Genomic DNA, 15,993 nt, shown 5'->3' with positions numbered 1-15,993 from the left:
TGATCGTCAGTTAAAGATCCGCTGTGTGGGTGTGTCTGTGCTAGGAGCGAGGGATGTGATTCCAGCTCACGTAGGCTAAAACTAGTGGGCTAGCACACGGGCTAGCTCCCCAGGCTGAGTGCAAAGCCGCCTGAACCCAGGGGTACACACTTGGGGTGGCTCACCCGTGTGGTGGCTCGCTGCCACCCAGGCTACCCCGGCTACACTTCTATTTTCAGTCCACTGGCTTGATGAGAGCTGGCACGAGGATGTCTGCCCGAGCTGGGAGTCACGCCCCCGGCTCCTCGTGGGGCCATAACCGGCTAGGGAAAACGATTGTCACAAAAACTTTCGATTTTGGTCAGAAAAATCCCACACTAAATCTTGTCAGCCGAAAACCAAACTTTTAACATATTTTGGTTGGGGGGCGGGGGAAGGGAAGCGGGGGAGGGATTGGTTTTTGACAAAAATTGGGAATTTTCGGCAGACCCATCCCCCCATTTTCCAACCAGCTCTAGACAGAAAGCTCAGGTCAGGACACTAGCCACTTGGGAGAGCCGGATTCAATTCCCTGCTCCACCACAGGCCTCCTGTGGGACCTTGGGCAAGTCACTCAGTCTCTCTATGCTTCAGTTCCCCCTCTATCAATGGGGATAACAGGGGCTTTGTGAGGATAAATACACTGAAGACTGAAGTGCTCAGACACTCTGGCGATGGGGGCCATTTAAGTACAGTAGAACCTCATAGTTACGAACTGACTGGTCAACCATACACCTCGTTTGGAACCAGAAGGACACAATCAGGCAGCCACCGAGGGGAAAAAAATGGAAGCAAATGCAGTACAGTATTGTGTTAAATGGAAACTACGTAAAAAGTAAAGGGAAAGCATAATTTTTCTTCTGCATAGAAGTGTTTCAAGGCTGTGCTAAGTCACTGTTCAGATGTAAACTTTTGAAAGAACAACCATGATGGTTTGTTCAAAGTGACGAACATTTCAGAGTTATAAACTGCCTCCATTCCCGAGGTGTTCGTAATGCTGAGGTTCTACTGGACCTAAGACAAATGGGAGGATAGGGCCAAAAATAATCTGATGAGGTTCAACAAGGTCACAGGAAGAGTCCTGCACTTAGGATACAAGAATCCCATGCACATCTACAGACTGGGAACTGACTGGCTAGGCAGCAGTTCTGCAGAAAAGGACCTGGGGATAACAGTGGATAAGAAGCTGGATATGAGTCAGCAGTGTGCCCTTGTTTCCAAGAAGCTAATAGCATGTTGGGCTGCATCAGTAGGAGCATTGCCAGCAGATTGAGGGAAGTGATTATTCCCCTCTATTCAGAACTGGTGCGGCCACATTTGGAGTACTGTGTCCAGTTTTGGGGCCCCCACTTCAGAAAGGATGTGGACAAGTTGGAGAGAATCAAGCAGAGGGCAATAAAAATGATTAGGGGGCTGGAGCACATGACTTATGAGGAGAGGCTGAGGCAACTGGGTTGTTTAGTCTGCAGAAGAGAAGAATGAGGGGGGATTTGATAGCAGCCTTTAACTACCTGAAAGGGGGTTCCTGGGAGGATGGAGCTAGGCTGTTCTCAGTGGTAGTAAATGACAGAACAAGGAGCAACGGTCTCAAGAGGGGGAGGTCTAGGTTGGACATTAGGAAAAACTTTTCTACTAGGAGGGTGGTGAAGAACTGGAATGGGTTACCTAGGGAGGTGGCGGAATCTCCATCCTTTGAGGTTTTTAAGCTGCGGCTTGACAAAGCCCTGGCTGGGATGATATAGCTGAGGCTAGTCCTGCTTTGAGCAGGGGGTTGGATTAGATGACCTCCTGAGGTCCCTTCCAATCCTAATCTTCTATGATTCTATGACCTATGATTCTATGATAAATAAGGTGAGGTGACTTCCCCGGAGATGTGGGGAATCTCTGAACATGGAGGGTCCCCTCTGTGTGTGTAAGCTTAGGGGTATGACCAGGCTCCTTATATTTTATAAACAAATGCCCCTGACTGTGTTATAGGTAACATCTCTGACGGTCTGTCCCAAGAACATACCGTTTCGGCTGCACACAGGGCAGAGGAGGTTTTAAATCCAAACCAAAATCCCTGGGGAAGATCCAGAGCTGGTGTAAACTGTAGGAGTTCCATCTAGATCCAGGACAATTCACACCAGATGGGAAGCTGTCCCTATGCTTTCACAAAGATGGAAACTTTCCCTTTCCTTTTATGGGGTTGGGTCTTCAGCTGGCACAAATCAGTGCCGTCAGGGAGTGACAGTGATTTACAGCAGCTGAGGACCTTTGCGGTGCTTCATTTGTGCAGGCAGTTGCGTCCCAGGCAGTTCATAGCCCCAGCACCTCTGAGCTTGACGCGTCAGCTGTGAAAGTAAAAAGTTTGCTTGAGGCCCAGCTCTTCTTGCATTACAAATTAAGCACTGGACCTTTGCTCTTGAGTAAAAAAGCAAAATTTCACGTCAACTATGAACAGACGCCACTTCTATAACCAGTCTGGCGGCTTGTGAGTCTGCTGCTACTAGAGACCCCACAAGCATGTTAGTCCAATGATATTTAGTGTTTCGTAAAGCCCCAGCTCCAGCCATCACGTGACTATGTGATTATCTCAGCCGCCATTACCAAAACAAAACAAAAAGTTACTAGCCCTCACGCTTGTGGAGAAAAGCTTGAAAACATGACCAGAGTGCACCTTTAAAGGCGCAAAAGACGGGAGAAACATAAAAAGAAACACACATACACAATTCTATGTATAGCTTTAACATCACAAGATTTTAGATATATTATCTCATGATTTGTGTGCGCCTAACTGATAATTTCCTAGCACTGGGGTTAGCTGTACATTGTAAGTGGCCGGGCATGTAGTACCTAGGTTGAGTTTGGTGCAGTTGCTGTCGGTCTCGCCGTTCACCGGACACTTGTAGACATCTCCAGTCTTCAGCTGTCCATTGGTTTCATAGGGGGCTCCCACCACCAGCCTGGACAAAAGAATGTTCTGTCAGGACATGAGAGGGCAACTTGCGAACAACACACATTTCAGCACCAAACCGAGAGCCGCCACATCAAAGAGATGCCCAGGAATGGTTTAAATTATCATTTCTTGAGAGTCAGAAAGAAACGACATACAGCGCTAGTGAATTAACGCAGAAGGAAAAGAAACACGCATGGCATTTGTTTGAAGGAAATATTGCTAAGATTTATATGATTAAAGCTGGATTTAAATGAAATACTTTTTGTTATGTGAAAAAAAACCATTTCAATGGACACGGTGTATTCAGGAACACATTTTCCTCCTCTGTGAAATGAAGCCGATGGATATAAAGGAGGGTAGAATTTGACCCAGTGGTGTATATGCATTGAAGCTTCAATTTTCAAAGCTGCCTAAGGGATATGGATGCCCAGTTCCCATCACTTGTGATGGAAGTTGGATCCCTAATCCCCTAGGTAGCTTTTATATACAGGGTGAGATTTTCAGAGCGAGCAAGCTGCATCAAAAGCTGGCAAATATTGACATTTCAAAGGCTCTTTCCTAACATACTTGTGTTATTGACACAATAAATGACTTCATAACTCGCCATTTTTCACTACCATCTGTGAAATTATTCGCAGTCCATTTCAGCCTGAAGTTTGTAGTTCAAACACCCAGAAAACCTGGCAGGCTAATAACCTTTGGGGAAAAGAACACTCATACCACTTAAACTATGTAATTTCCAACATTGTCATGGCATGTCAGGGGAAGCTTTCTCCACCTCTGAATAGCCAGAGAGGAGATGTGGTCATTCTCTGATTCCAACCAAATAGCAAAACAAGTAATTTGACCTAATTTCTCTACAACAGCAGGGAACAATAAAATATTATAAATATGAATAATTTTGGTTTGGAAATAAGATCTAAGAGAGATGGAGGTGTGTACTTGTGTACTTAAAAGAAATGGCATGAAAATCAGAAGAAATAAAATAGAGGATATGGTCTGTAGATTGGATGATACCTTGCAGCAAGACAAGAGGACTGTAAGTTTGGGGGGCCAGCCACACCAAAGATACAGAAGTTCAGGTACCTAGGTTTAATAGTACAGGATAATGGTGAACTCAACGACAAACTTCTAAGCAGAACAGGAAAGACATGAGTGAAATGGAGAGAGGTGAGCGGAATGATCTGCGATGGGAGAATGCCTATCGAGTTGAAAAGCAAGATCTACAAGATCTGCATCTACAAGATCCTGCACTTTTGTATGGTTCCAAATGCTAGATACTGAGGAATAGACAAGAGCAGATCTTCCATACAGTGGAAATGAAAATGCTGAGAGGGATGCTTGTAGAGACAAGGCTGGACCATGTTCAGAACGAATGAATTAGAAAAGGCGAGGAAATCCGGCTTAGATGGTTGGGCCACGTGAAAAGAAAACTGGAAGTATATCTAGGAAAAAGGGTGTTAAACAAAGAAGTAGAGGGGAAGAGAAGGGTTGAAAGACCCAAAACTAGATGGGTGGATATCATACCAAAGGATATGATTAGCTGCATAGTTTCTGAGGAACTGCTTCAAGACAGATCGGAATGGGGAAGAAGAACAGGGTCTAAGACTCGAAGAAAAAGAACTAAGATCTTTGCAACTAAGCAGAAGAAAATGCCAGAAGGAGTCAAATAAAAGTTTGGGTCTAAATATCGCAGCCCATTTTAAAGTGCACTAATGAGCTGAAACTGGGTGGGCCAGATTCGGGGCGTGCCTCTGATCTGCTCAAGGCTCTGGTCAGAGGTATGTGCGGTAGAGTCACTTTAGCATTTCACTTTCCCTAGCAGTAACACAAGGAACCTTCCGGCCTGTATCCTGTATGGCAGTAGCTTAAGCTGTCAGCGTAAGGCTTTGAGTTTTATGAACTTTGGCACAGATCAGTAGCCAGCAGTGACCCTGCGTTTTGGGGAACTGGGAATAGTGTGCTTAAGGAAAGAGTCCGCACAAAATGATACCAAGGAACCGCAGGGACACGGAACTGATACTAGGTTCAGATAGTTCACAAATATTTGGCAAATGCTTAACCATGAACTTGCCTTGGCAACAAATTAACATATATGGAAATATGTTAAATTCATTAATATACTGACCTATAGGATCAGGACACCCCAACATTATTAGGGTGAAGAAGTTAGATATAGACAAGAGAGGCTGGGCATCTGTATGAAGGTTCATGACAGCCCCGAGGCCCTGTAATAGGCCAGACAACCACGTAAGAGGGATCTGTATCAGGATCTGGACCACCGGACTTGTTTGGCACGCCAGGGACAGCACAGGACCTTTGTCTCTTACCACCAGACCCCCAAGAAAGAGTGTGAGTATAGATGCGAGGAACAGCACACGAGAGAACATTATCTTTGCACTACGGCTGAACCTCTCTGTGATTTGAGCTTTTGAATCTTTGCTCATTGTGCTAATAGAAGTGACTAAAGCCTCGTTTGCCCTCAGTGTGAGTGTCATCGCTGTGCACACCAGGGCTCCCCACCAGCTACTGAACTTAATAACCTTGATTTTGTTGTGCCTGATTCTGGGACTAGAACCCTACAATCCCTCAGCGCTTGTATTAGTACTTCACTGGAAGTCAATAATCAATAACCACTGAAGAATCGGGTAGCAGTGTGCAAATGTGGTGTAATGCTTCCCTTTGCACTCCCCTGGTCCTGGTGCAGCCCAGTGCTGGTCGGGTCTGTCTGCCCTAAGTTAGAGCTTCCCTGAGACTGCTCCAACTTATCACAGCCGCATATGGTTACAAGAGGCCAAAACCACTACCAAGGGTTTGTATGGCACTGGGCAGTCATGGCCACATCTATTTTTCTTCAGCCATGCCCCCATAATTTACTACACCAGCAGCAGGGTGGGGAATGGTGTGGGAGCCCCCAGGTTCCTCTAGGCGACTGGAGGATTACCCTTACCCTGGGGCGACTCTGCCTGAGTTGGTTATACCACCCTGATCAGCAGATTGCACCAGCGCAAACATAAGTGAAGGACAACTAAAATCATCAGGGGTATGGAAAAGCTTCCATAGGCGGAGAGATTAATATGACTGGGACTTTCAGCTTGGAAAAGAGATGAAAGGAGGAGAGGGATTTGATAGAGGTCTCTACATCATGACTGGCGTGGAGAAAGTGAATAAGGAAGTGTTATTTACTCCTTCTCATAACACAAACAATAGGGGTCACCCAATGAAATTAATAGGCAGCAGGTTTAAAACGAACAAAAGGACGTATTTCTTCACACAACACACAGTCAACCTGTGGAACTCCTTGCAGAGGATGTTGTGAAGGCCAAGACTATAAGAGGGTTCAAAAAAGAACTAGATAAGCTCATGGAAGATAGGTCCATCAATGGCGATTAGCCACTGGGATTACAGGGATAGGATAAGCAGAGATTGCTGTTTGCTAGAAGCTGGGAATGGGTGACAGGGGATGGGTCACTTGATGATGACCCGTTCTATTCATTCCCTCTGAAGCACCTGGCATTGGCCACTGTCGGAAGACAGGACACCCGGCTAGATGGACCATTGGTCTGACCTAGTGTGGCTGTTCCTATGTTCACTTTGCATTACCTTATGTAATTGGCAGGCACCACCTTGGCACAGGCTGCAGCAATAGCAGCACTGTCACCCTTTTATGGTGAAGCATACCCTCCCCCTGTTCCCAGCCATTTCCATTGGCTAGCACACAGTAGTCAGATGGGACCACAGCTGCCCTCACCACTTCCCTTCTCCCTCTCTTTGAATAGTGCCAGCATGAAGCAGTAGTTCCATTCTCCAGTCACACCGTCAGACACAGGAGATGGGTAGGGCTGAGGTCCTCAGCGGAAAGATCCATGGGACTTATGCAGCCAGTCCTGCCAGATGATGTATGCTGAGATACCGGGAAGTCCTGGGGCATCCTCCCAGCTAGTGGCCTGACTGGACTGTCCGCAGCCTAGTAGACAGCAGTGCAATCTGCAGCCGTCATGTCAGAGGCGGTTGAAACTCAGAATTTCCATTCCGCAGGAAATTCCAATGTGTCGACATTTGGAACAAAACCAAAACATTTCAAAAATGTCCCATGAAATGAAATTTAAAATATATATATATATATATTTGAGTCAATTGAAATGCTTAGTTTCAATTTCGATATTTTTCATTTTCACTTTTAAATTTAAATACATTTAAAAAAAACAAAGCTATGAGGCGGGGGAGGGAATATCTTTTATTGGATTCACTTCTGTTGGTGACAGAGACAAGTTTCGAGCTACACAGAGCTCTTCCTCAAAGTGAAGCGGCCCGTTCCCCTTGCATTGTCCCCATGAATATATGCTAACTCCTTATGCTAAACTGTTTGAACTTGTATTCAACTGTGACACTCGGAGTATCTTTCCCAGATGGGTCGAAGAGCTCTGTGTGGCTCGCAGGTTTGTCTCTCTCACCAACAGAAGTTGGTCCATTAAAAGATGTCACCTCGCCCACTTTCTCTCTCTAAGTAATTTCAAAACCAAACATCAAAATGTTCCATTCTGAAAATGTCACAGCAGAATGCTTGGACCCCATCAAAGCTTTTTCCCCCCATTTTGTTTTTTCCAAAACAAAACTTTATCAACACCGACACTTCCTGTTGAAAGTTTCGGTTTGGATGAAACAGCATTTTCCAATGGAAAACTATTCCAACCATCTCTAGTTAATGCACAATGCTTTCAAAATGGCTAAAAGCCCTTAGCAGCATGGAGACCCATCACAGTTCACAAGACCCAAAGGGAATTTTTAAACATGATTTTCTTTGAGCTCATGGCTACTAAGCCCAGGACTGATACCAGATTTTCAGGAGGGAGGGATCAAAAAGAAAAATGTCACTATTTTTAGTTAATTAGATTATAAACTCTTTGCTGCAGGGATAGTTTTTAAGTTACATATCTGCACAGCGCCTAGCATAAGGAGGATCCAGTCCCTAACTAGATGCTATCGCAAAACAAATATGAAATGATTAAAAATAATGTATACAAAGATCTGTGGGGGTTTTCCATGAAAAAGCTAAAGGTGAATTTCACACAACTTTACTCAGGAGTCACAATGACTCTATATGCTCGACTTGATCATTCATCAAAGATACAGAATGGTACCATGGGAAGATAAACATGAGAGGAAGTTGAAGACATTTGGCATCCACCCATCTCTTGAGTCAGACAGAGGTTGCTTTGCTGAAAAATAAATATTCATGAAATTAATCAGACTTTTTCAGACCATTTTCAGGCTGGTTTTTGCTGGAATAAGAATAAATGGGTATAATTGCCCATGAATAAATTTAGGCTGGAAATCAGAAGAAGGTTTAGACATAAGAGGACTGAAGTTCTGAAACAACCGCCCAGTAGGAGATGTGGGAGCTAACAACCTAACTAGTGGTAAGATGGAGACTGGTGAATTTGTGAATGGGATTGCCAATGGGGTTACCTGCGACAGCAGGAGACAGAACTCCAAGACCTAGGATGTCACTTCCTAGGATGTCCCCAGGGACATCCTAAGTCTCGGAGTCCTGTCTCCTGCTGTTGCAGGAGGTACGTTCCTATATCCCAGGTGATCACTTTTTGGTGTGAAATGGACGAGAATGGTACAAAAATTGCAAACACATGGACGATAACACTGAGAGGTATGAAACTTGGCCATTCCTCCCATGCTGGTTCAAAAATACACTCAACCTTGGGTAAGTGGCACTTTTCAATCCCAATCTGTAAACCCTAAATAAATATTCAGCATTGAGTATTGGCTATGGAAATATGGAGAGCTTTGGGTTAGAAACTCTTTAGGTGGTTTCAGCGAGCATCTGTAACTTGCTTAAATATGTACATGCTTGTCTCCATGTCCAGAGCCAAATGAACAGAAATTCTTTTGTTCTGCATGGTGCTATACAACAGCTGGAAAAACAACTCGTCTCAGCACAGCTGTTTTGTGTTAGGCTAGGAATGATTATCTTTTTTTAACAACGTTGGTTCCAAAAAGGCATTAAGAACTAATTCTTGAGTTCCCTGACAGTAAAACAGGGTTGCTCAGCAAATCAGACATTCCAAAGGTCTAATTAGCATTTTAGGTTTTTAACTGACACGTTCCTTGTTATGCCACTTTGCTAACAAGGCGATTAATTAGGAGAAAATAATAACCATGTAAAACCACCATCAATAACTCAGGCATCATCTACGCTATAACTGCTTTAACAGTACAGCTGAACTGACAGAGCCCCCAGGTGTGGACACAACTTACATCAACAGAGGGAGTTTTTTTGTCGGCACCACCTCACTGAATGACATTAGCTGCCTCTATTCTCGATTTTTGCTGGTATAGCTATGTTGTCTAGTAGGTGGGGTTTTTTCACATGCCTGACCAACACAGCTATGCTGGCAAAATTTTGTAGTGTAGACCTGGCCTCCCATTCAACCCAAAGCATGCTTTTCAGAAGTTAAATAAAATCTGGATGACTCTCCACACACCACCAGGACTGGGAACTTCCAGGCATCGCTAAACTTCTATCTAGCTAGAGAGGGGGACAGAGGAGCCATGTTCTTGGGGGTGAAAGAGCAGGGGTCTTGGTAGCAAAGAGATGAACCTCAAAAGACGGGAAAGCTGGGCAAGGCCTCGCATGCAAAAAGGAAGAGGTTCAAAAACTGCGTTGGGCCCATTTCTACTTTTAATCATACTCCAATCAATTCCCCATGAACTAGAGCAGATATTTTCATTTTAGATCGTTTTGCTTCCCAAGAGGAAACAGAACTTTATGAAAGGTTCCCTAGAGTGCCTCAGAGCTTGGAGACTTTAAAGATTATTCTACTTCCACATATAAATATAAGGCATTCTTCTTTTAGTAGTTACAGAGTTCATGACAAGCTATATTAGCACCTCCCAGAGTCCATCATTTACACAACTTCATTCTCCTAAAGCTATAGTCACACCAAATAAAACCAGTTCCTGAAGTGCCCGCTCATTACGTCTTCAAATGCTTTCCTACTGGAAGGATCTTCCACTTCAAGGCTCAACGAAACTAATACATATCAACAGATCACAGTCCAACACTTTGACATTACTATCTATCAGGCCTAAATGTCTCTCACACAAGCACAAAAATGTCATAGTTCTAAAGCAATACATTCCACGCCCCCTCCCCGGCCCCCCCCAATCGATTTCACAGCTTGACGCTAGAGGAAACCAAAAATATTTACAGACACAGCAAGAAAGGTAAAGAAAATCTGAAGCTAATGAAAATAGCATTTTTTGTCTCTGAAATACAATGATGTTTTTCACTTTGGATTAATTTTAAATTGTCATCAGACATACATGGAAACTTGGCAGCTAAAGAAATGCTTTCCCAGCTATTTAAAAGGTGGACGGAGTTTTAGTTACAGGAGACATATGAATATAGGCTAATGTTCACAAGAGCAGTTATTAGGATGTGGTAATCATGTAGTCCTTCATTCTCAGGTCGGTTAGAAGCCTGCTTATATTATTGTGGTGTATGAAGTCATGCTCTAGATGCTTTTCTAAAAATAAGATCCAGTTCCAAATCAGCATGAAAAAACATCTGTGAAAGGAAACCAATAAATAACAACAAATGGGCTAATGAGAGGGTACTTCCCTCAACAGAAGTCAGCAAATGTATTTGTCATCCCTGTAAATTGTTCCATGGAGGCAAAACTCCATGCATGAAATTCTTTCTGTTCGTTTCCAGTTAAAGCTACTAGACTCTCTTTTAGAGAAAGACGGTATTTCGTGTTTCTGGAGACCAGCTCCGGCGTACAAAGTAATGCCACATGTCAGCTCTTGTTCAAATCCTGATTCCAAGAGCCTTCAGATCATGTTTTAGTGGCTTGGGAAGGAGAAGTGATCAGCAGTTGTGTGATGGCAGCCCCGTATCAACGCACCGCTTCAGGCGGCAGGCACATGGCACAAGTCCTGAAAAGACACCTGCCCCTCCTGTGCCGAGTGCAGTGTCCTGAACAGTCGGCTGGCGTATGGCACTTCTCGCCAGCTGCAAACGGTCAAATGCATTGGGGAGACTAGAGCAGTGATCAGAACGGGCCTGTCCGAGTCTTCAGCTGGTAAGAAGGGGCTACCTCGGTCCCTATGAACAACGTTACTGTCATGTGACTGGGGCATGGGTGGTCATGCCTAGTGGTCAGAACAGGAGTCAGTCACCAGGAATGAGAGCTCGGGGTCAGAACCAGAGTCAGAGGCCAGACACCAGAGTCAAAGGTCAAAGCCAAAGCCTGAGAGCGGGAATGGGAGCAGAGGGTCAGAACCGGGTTACCTGGAGTAAGGCAAAGCAGGAGCAAGGCTGGGACCAAGGCAGGATCCGGGCTGGAACAAGGTGGGAGAAGGGCTAGGAACAAGCAGCTATCACAGCTGTGCCGCGAATGCTTGGAGCAGCCGCTGACCTACAGCTGGGCTTCAGACCCGTCTGCTGATTCTTCCAACCAATCAGGCAGCCTAACCACAAGCCAGCTGCGCTCGTTAGATTGCTCGTTAGGTTAGGCTCTGCTGGAGGTGCTGCTTCCAGACCAGCTTGACTGCAGGCCCTGATTCCCAGCAGCTACACACAATGGGCAGAGATGGAAGGGCAGCCTTTGCCAACATTCAAATCTATGCAGAATAATGATCATGGTGGAAGGGAGAGGGGGCCACTGAAGAGGCAGAAAGAGACACAAGCGGGTTAGGGAGGGGGAGCTCTGGAGGAGGTGAAGCTCCAGGAAACTGAGTAAATTGCTGTCTGGGAGCTGACACAACAGACCTGGATGGTTTCATTGGCTGGGATTTTTTAAAGCCCCTAAGTCACTGAGCAGCACAAGCCCCATTGGCTTTCAGTAGGATCTGGGCTCCTAATTGAAAAATCCCACCCATGTGATCTGGAGTGGGGGGAAGGAGGAGAGTCCTCTGGATAAGCAGAGGAAAATATCCATTCAGTGTGCAGCCGCAATCAAACAAGCTAACAGAATATTAGAAACCATTAGGAAAGGACTAGATAATGAAACAGAAAATATCATTATTCCACTGTATAAATCCATGGTACGCCCACATCTGGAATACTGCATGCAGATCTGGTCGCCTCGTCTCAAAAAAGATATATTGGAACTGGAAAAGGTACAGAGAAAGGCAACAAAATGATTAGGGGTATGGAACAGATTCCATATGAGGAGAGATTAAAAAAACTGGAAAAGAGACGACTGGGGGGGAGGGAGCGGGGATGAGGACAGAGATCTATACAATCTTGACTGGTGTGGAGAAAGTGAATAAGGAAGTGTTATTTACTCCTTCACATCACACAAGAACCAGGGGTCACCCAATGAAATTAATAGGCAGCAGGTTTCAAAAACAAAAACAAAAGGAAGTACTACTTCACACAACGCACAGTCAACCTGTGGAACTCCTTGCCAGGGGAATGTTGTGAAGGCCAAAACTATAACAGGGTTAAGAAAAAAACCTAGATAGGTTCCTGGAGGATAGGTCCACCAGTGCTTATTGGCCAGGATGGGCAGCGATGCAACCCCATGCTCTGAGTGTCCCTAGTCTGTTTGCCAGAAGCTGGGAGTGGATGACAGGGGTGGATCACTCAATGATTGCATGTTCTGTTCATTCCCTGATGCACCTGGCACCGGCCAGTGTCAGAAGACAGGATACTGGGCTAGGTGGACCATTGGTCTGTCCCAGTATGGCCATTCTGATGTTCTTCTGGGGAGGGATCCAATAGCCCACATGGCCCATGCCTGATCCCTGGTGGCCCAGCTCTGATGGTGATGGCCCTCACCCACGTACTCAGTACCACAGACACTCACCTGTTTCCACGGTCTGAGTTTGAAACTCTGGGCAGGTTTCTGAAGCTGGGCTGAGTTACAGTTTTGCCAGTTGTGTCTCAACCACCAGGAAATGTAAATGGCAGATGATTTCAGTGGGAAACCAGCCCAAAGGGGTAGGTTCCACCTCAGCTTTCCTTTGAGATGTGGGACATGTTCAAACCTTGATTAACTAGGCTATCGTCTGTCAGTGCAGAACGGGTCCCTGCAGTCCAGTCATCAACGTTTTTCCCAGCAGACCCTTCACCACTTCCCTCAGAGTATTCTGCAGCCAGCTCCTGCTGTTCCAGCTACATTCCCCTTGGCTTCATCTCATTCTTTAATCCTAGTTATGCACCCTGGGATCACCCTCAATAATTCCTCTTGCTCCTTGCGGATATTGATCACATCCCTACTTCGGGACTGATGCTAGATGGGCGAAGCTACCAGTGAAGGCTGCGGGATTGGGCCTTGCGTCATTGTTTGGCCAGTAGAGGTGGCTTTAGAAGATAAACTCAGAAGTGCTCATTTGAGGGTTTGTTTTTCAGTTGCGCAAAGAAAAAAAAGTCACTCTCCTGACTGACAGTACTGCTGGCAACCTTCTGCCTCAGCCTATATTTTTATCCCTAACCCCCAAACCCTGAACATAAGGCTTTGTGTGGGAATTAATTATACATATGGTGTGTGTACAGATCTAATTGTGAAAGGTTGCTCTCCAGTTCTGCTCCTACAAACTGTGAATACAAATTATTATGGGGGCAATTTGACCCCCTACAATATAATGGACTAAGGGTTTGAACCAACTGCTGTTGAAGTCAGCAAGAGCTTGTCCATTCACTTTAACAGTATGGGACTGGGCCGTCAGATATCTAACGCCCTGATGGTAATGGCCAGATAACTACAGGTTTTAGCTGTCTAGGTGACCTAAACTGCAGATGCAAAAATGGAGGCTGTATTAAGGCTCATCTGAAATATTGGCTTCCATAGATTATACATGACAACGTTGTGATCCAAAGGTTTTATTGACTTGAGCTTCAGATGGGCACATCGGTTATGCTGGTGACCTTAAAAGAGTGCTAATCAAATCTGAAGCCGCCCCGCGCCTTGTCATGTATTATGTATCTGCCTCATACATCGTCTCAAAGAGATTTTCTGCAATGTACGAGAGAGTTTTACAGTTTTTATTGGGACACTTTTTATATCCCTCCATCTGTACAGTCCGGCTGCTTTAGTATCATGAAACCAACGCTAAAGCTAACAACGTTTTAGAATCCTCTAAAATCCGGCCCCACGTTGCTGTGTAACTAAGTTTATTGGTTTTGAATTCTGCATCCAATCAGCTGGCCACCTCCTATGGGAACAGTGTGTTGGAATAACAAAGTCCTTTGGTAAGTAGTGACGAAATTACCAAACTCCATATATTTTGATTTTCTAAAATTTTTTGATTAAACTGAAAAAAATCAGGAACAGAAGGTATGTCTAGCTGGTGATTTTGGAAGGCAAGAATTAAGAATGAACAAAGAAGCAACTATTCTTTTCACGGGGGTTTTCAATCAGTGGAACACTTAATCTCTTGCAGTACAAATTCAGTTGCAGCTAATTTATTCAAGATGGAGCCGGAGTCAGGAGAGGGAGAGCGTAGCGTAGCGACGGAAAACTTTAAATTGGCTTGAGGCTCTCTGGTTAGAAAGTGGGGAGGGAATGGACTTGAAATGCCGGCTGTACACTAGCAGTGGTAAAAAAACAAACAAACTCCAGAAGCTACAGGAAATTCAATCGGAGAGAAACAGGTCAGAACTTTAACAAAGGTGTCCATCACTTTATATGGGAACAAGGGCAGAGCACAGGTCTAGGGGATCAGAAAATCTAATCCTAGATCTGACAGCAGTTCTCTGTGTGGTCCCAGGCCAGTCATGTAATCTACTGGCCTTGGCCTCGCAGGACCAGACGAACTGGCAGATTAGATCAGACCAATGGTCCATTTAGTCCTGTGCCTTAGTTTCACTAGCTGCTTCCAAGGAAAGTGCAAGATACCCTGCAGTGCAGGATGCAGATAACCCACCCCCAGGGAAAGAATCTTCCTCACCCCCATAGCTAGAGATTGGCTGATGCACTGAAGCCAGGAGCATTTCGATCCCTTAAATGCTTATATTTTAAAATCCTTACTACTGTAACTCTGGATGGACTTCTTGTCTGTATAAAAAGTTCCTGTCAGGACTGCTAAGTTGTTGGCCTCAGTAGTATCCTGTGCCTAACTGTGCATAGTGAGGATCAGTTCCTGTGAGCAGTGCTACAATGAACTATGATAAGGTCCCACACGTTCACAAATGTTCCATATCTTTGCTCCTGGCCAGCTCGCTTTGCCACTGGGAGAAAGGGGTGTATGTGGCACAGGGCAAAAGGGCTTGCAAAAAAACCTGTCCAGGGCAAGCAGACCAGGTAATGGGCAGTTTGAGCTTCTCCACCCCATGTCACCGTAAATTCAGCAGGTCTTGTCTGTTTCTTTTAGAACACAGAGACAGGGGGATTGGTTTGTTAGAGACAATGGCTGCCATTAAAACCCTACGTCTCCTGCAGAGCTGGGGAATCCCTGTGGCCCAGCAGGCTCAGGCTGGAGGAACAGCCCCCAGCACCACAGGCAGCTGGCATTCGCTGGGGTCGCCTACAGATTGGATGGCATCAGCTCAGGGGCCTCAAAGGCAGCTGGAAAAGCCCTCCTTTTTGAACTACCATGTCTCCAGCTCAGGCTCAGGCCCCTAGAGATCCTTTTGTGGCAAAACACTGACGCTTACAGTTCATTGTGTAGCACCTCCTCCCCTGTGCTTGGCTAGCACTTTACCTGAACGCATTTTCAGTTGGTACCGGCCAATAGCTGAGTGAGTCCTGGGACACTACAGCGACCCTGCGTACTATAGGCTTCTGTCTGGATGCTCCTGTGCCCGGTGCTGGGAGGAAAGAGGGCGGAAGGAGCCTTTTTTTCCCTCCTGGCCCCCGTCACACCTTGCAGAAGCCAAGCAGAAGCAAGCCCTAGCACTCCCCACAGCACTAGGACGTAGCGCTGGCTAAATGCACGGTGACACGAATCAGCCTCCGGTGGGGTGGGGTGGGGTTCTTCCCTGTGTGTGCCTGCTGGTGTTTGGGGTACTCCTCTTCTGCCCTGCCCAAGGAGAGGGAGCCCCAAGCATTCACTTGGCTGGTGCAGTTTTG

General features: G+C 45.6%; 1 protein-coding gene across 1 annotated transcript in view; it reads right to left on the bottom strand.

Annotated features, from left to right (window-relative positions):
* The window catches only part of ITGA11 (integrin subunit alpha 11), a 143,887-nt gene that overhangs the window by 84,422 nt on the left and 43,472 nt on the right, over positions 1 to 15,993 (bottom strand). The window contains exon 4 of the mRNA XM_067556056.1: positions 2,854 to 2,963. Coding sequence (XP_067412157.1) covers positions 2,854 to 2,963 — 110 coding nt within the window. The remainder of the gene's footprint in view (positions 1 to 2,853; positions 2,964 to 15,993) is intronic.

Source organism: Emydura macquarii, unplaced genomic scaffold, assembly GCF_026122565.2.
Source record: "Emydura macquarii macquarii isolate MOO-44397 ecotype Brisbane River unplaced genomic scaffold, CSIRO-AGI_Emac_v2 contig_1644, whole genome shotgun sequence".
Classification (NCBI taxonomy): Eukaryota; Metazoa; Chordata; order Testudines; family Chelidae; genus Emydura; species Emydura macquarii.
This window is presented reverse-complemented; position numbering and strand designations above follow the sequence as displayed.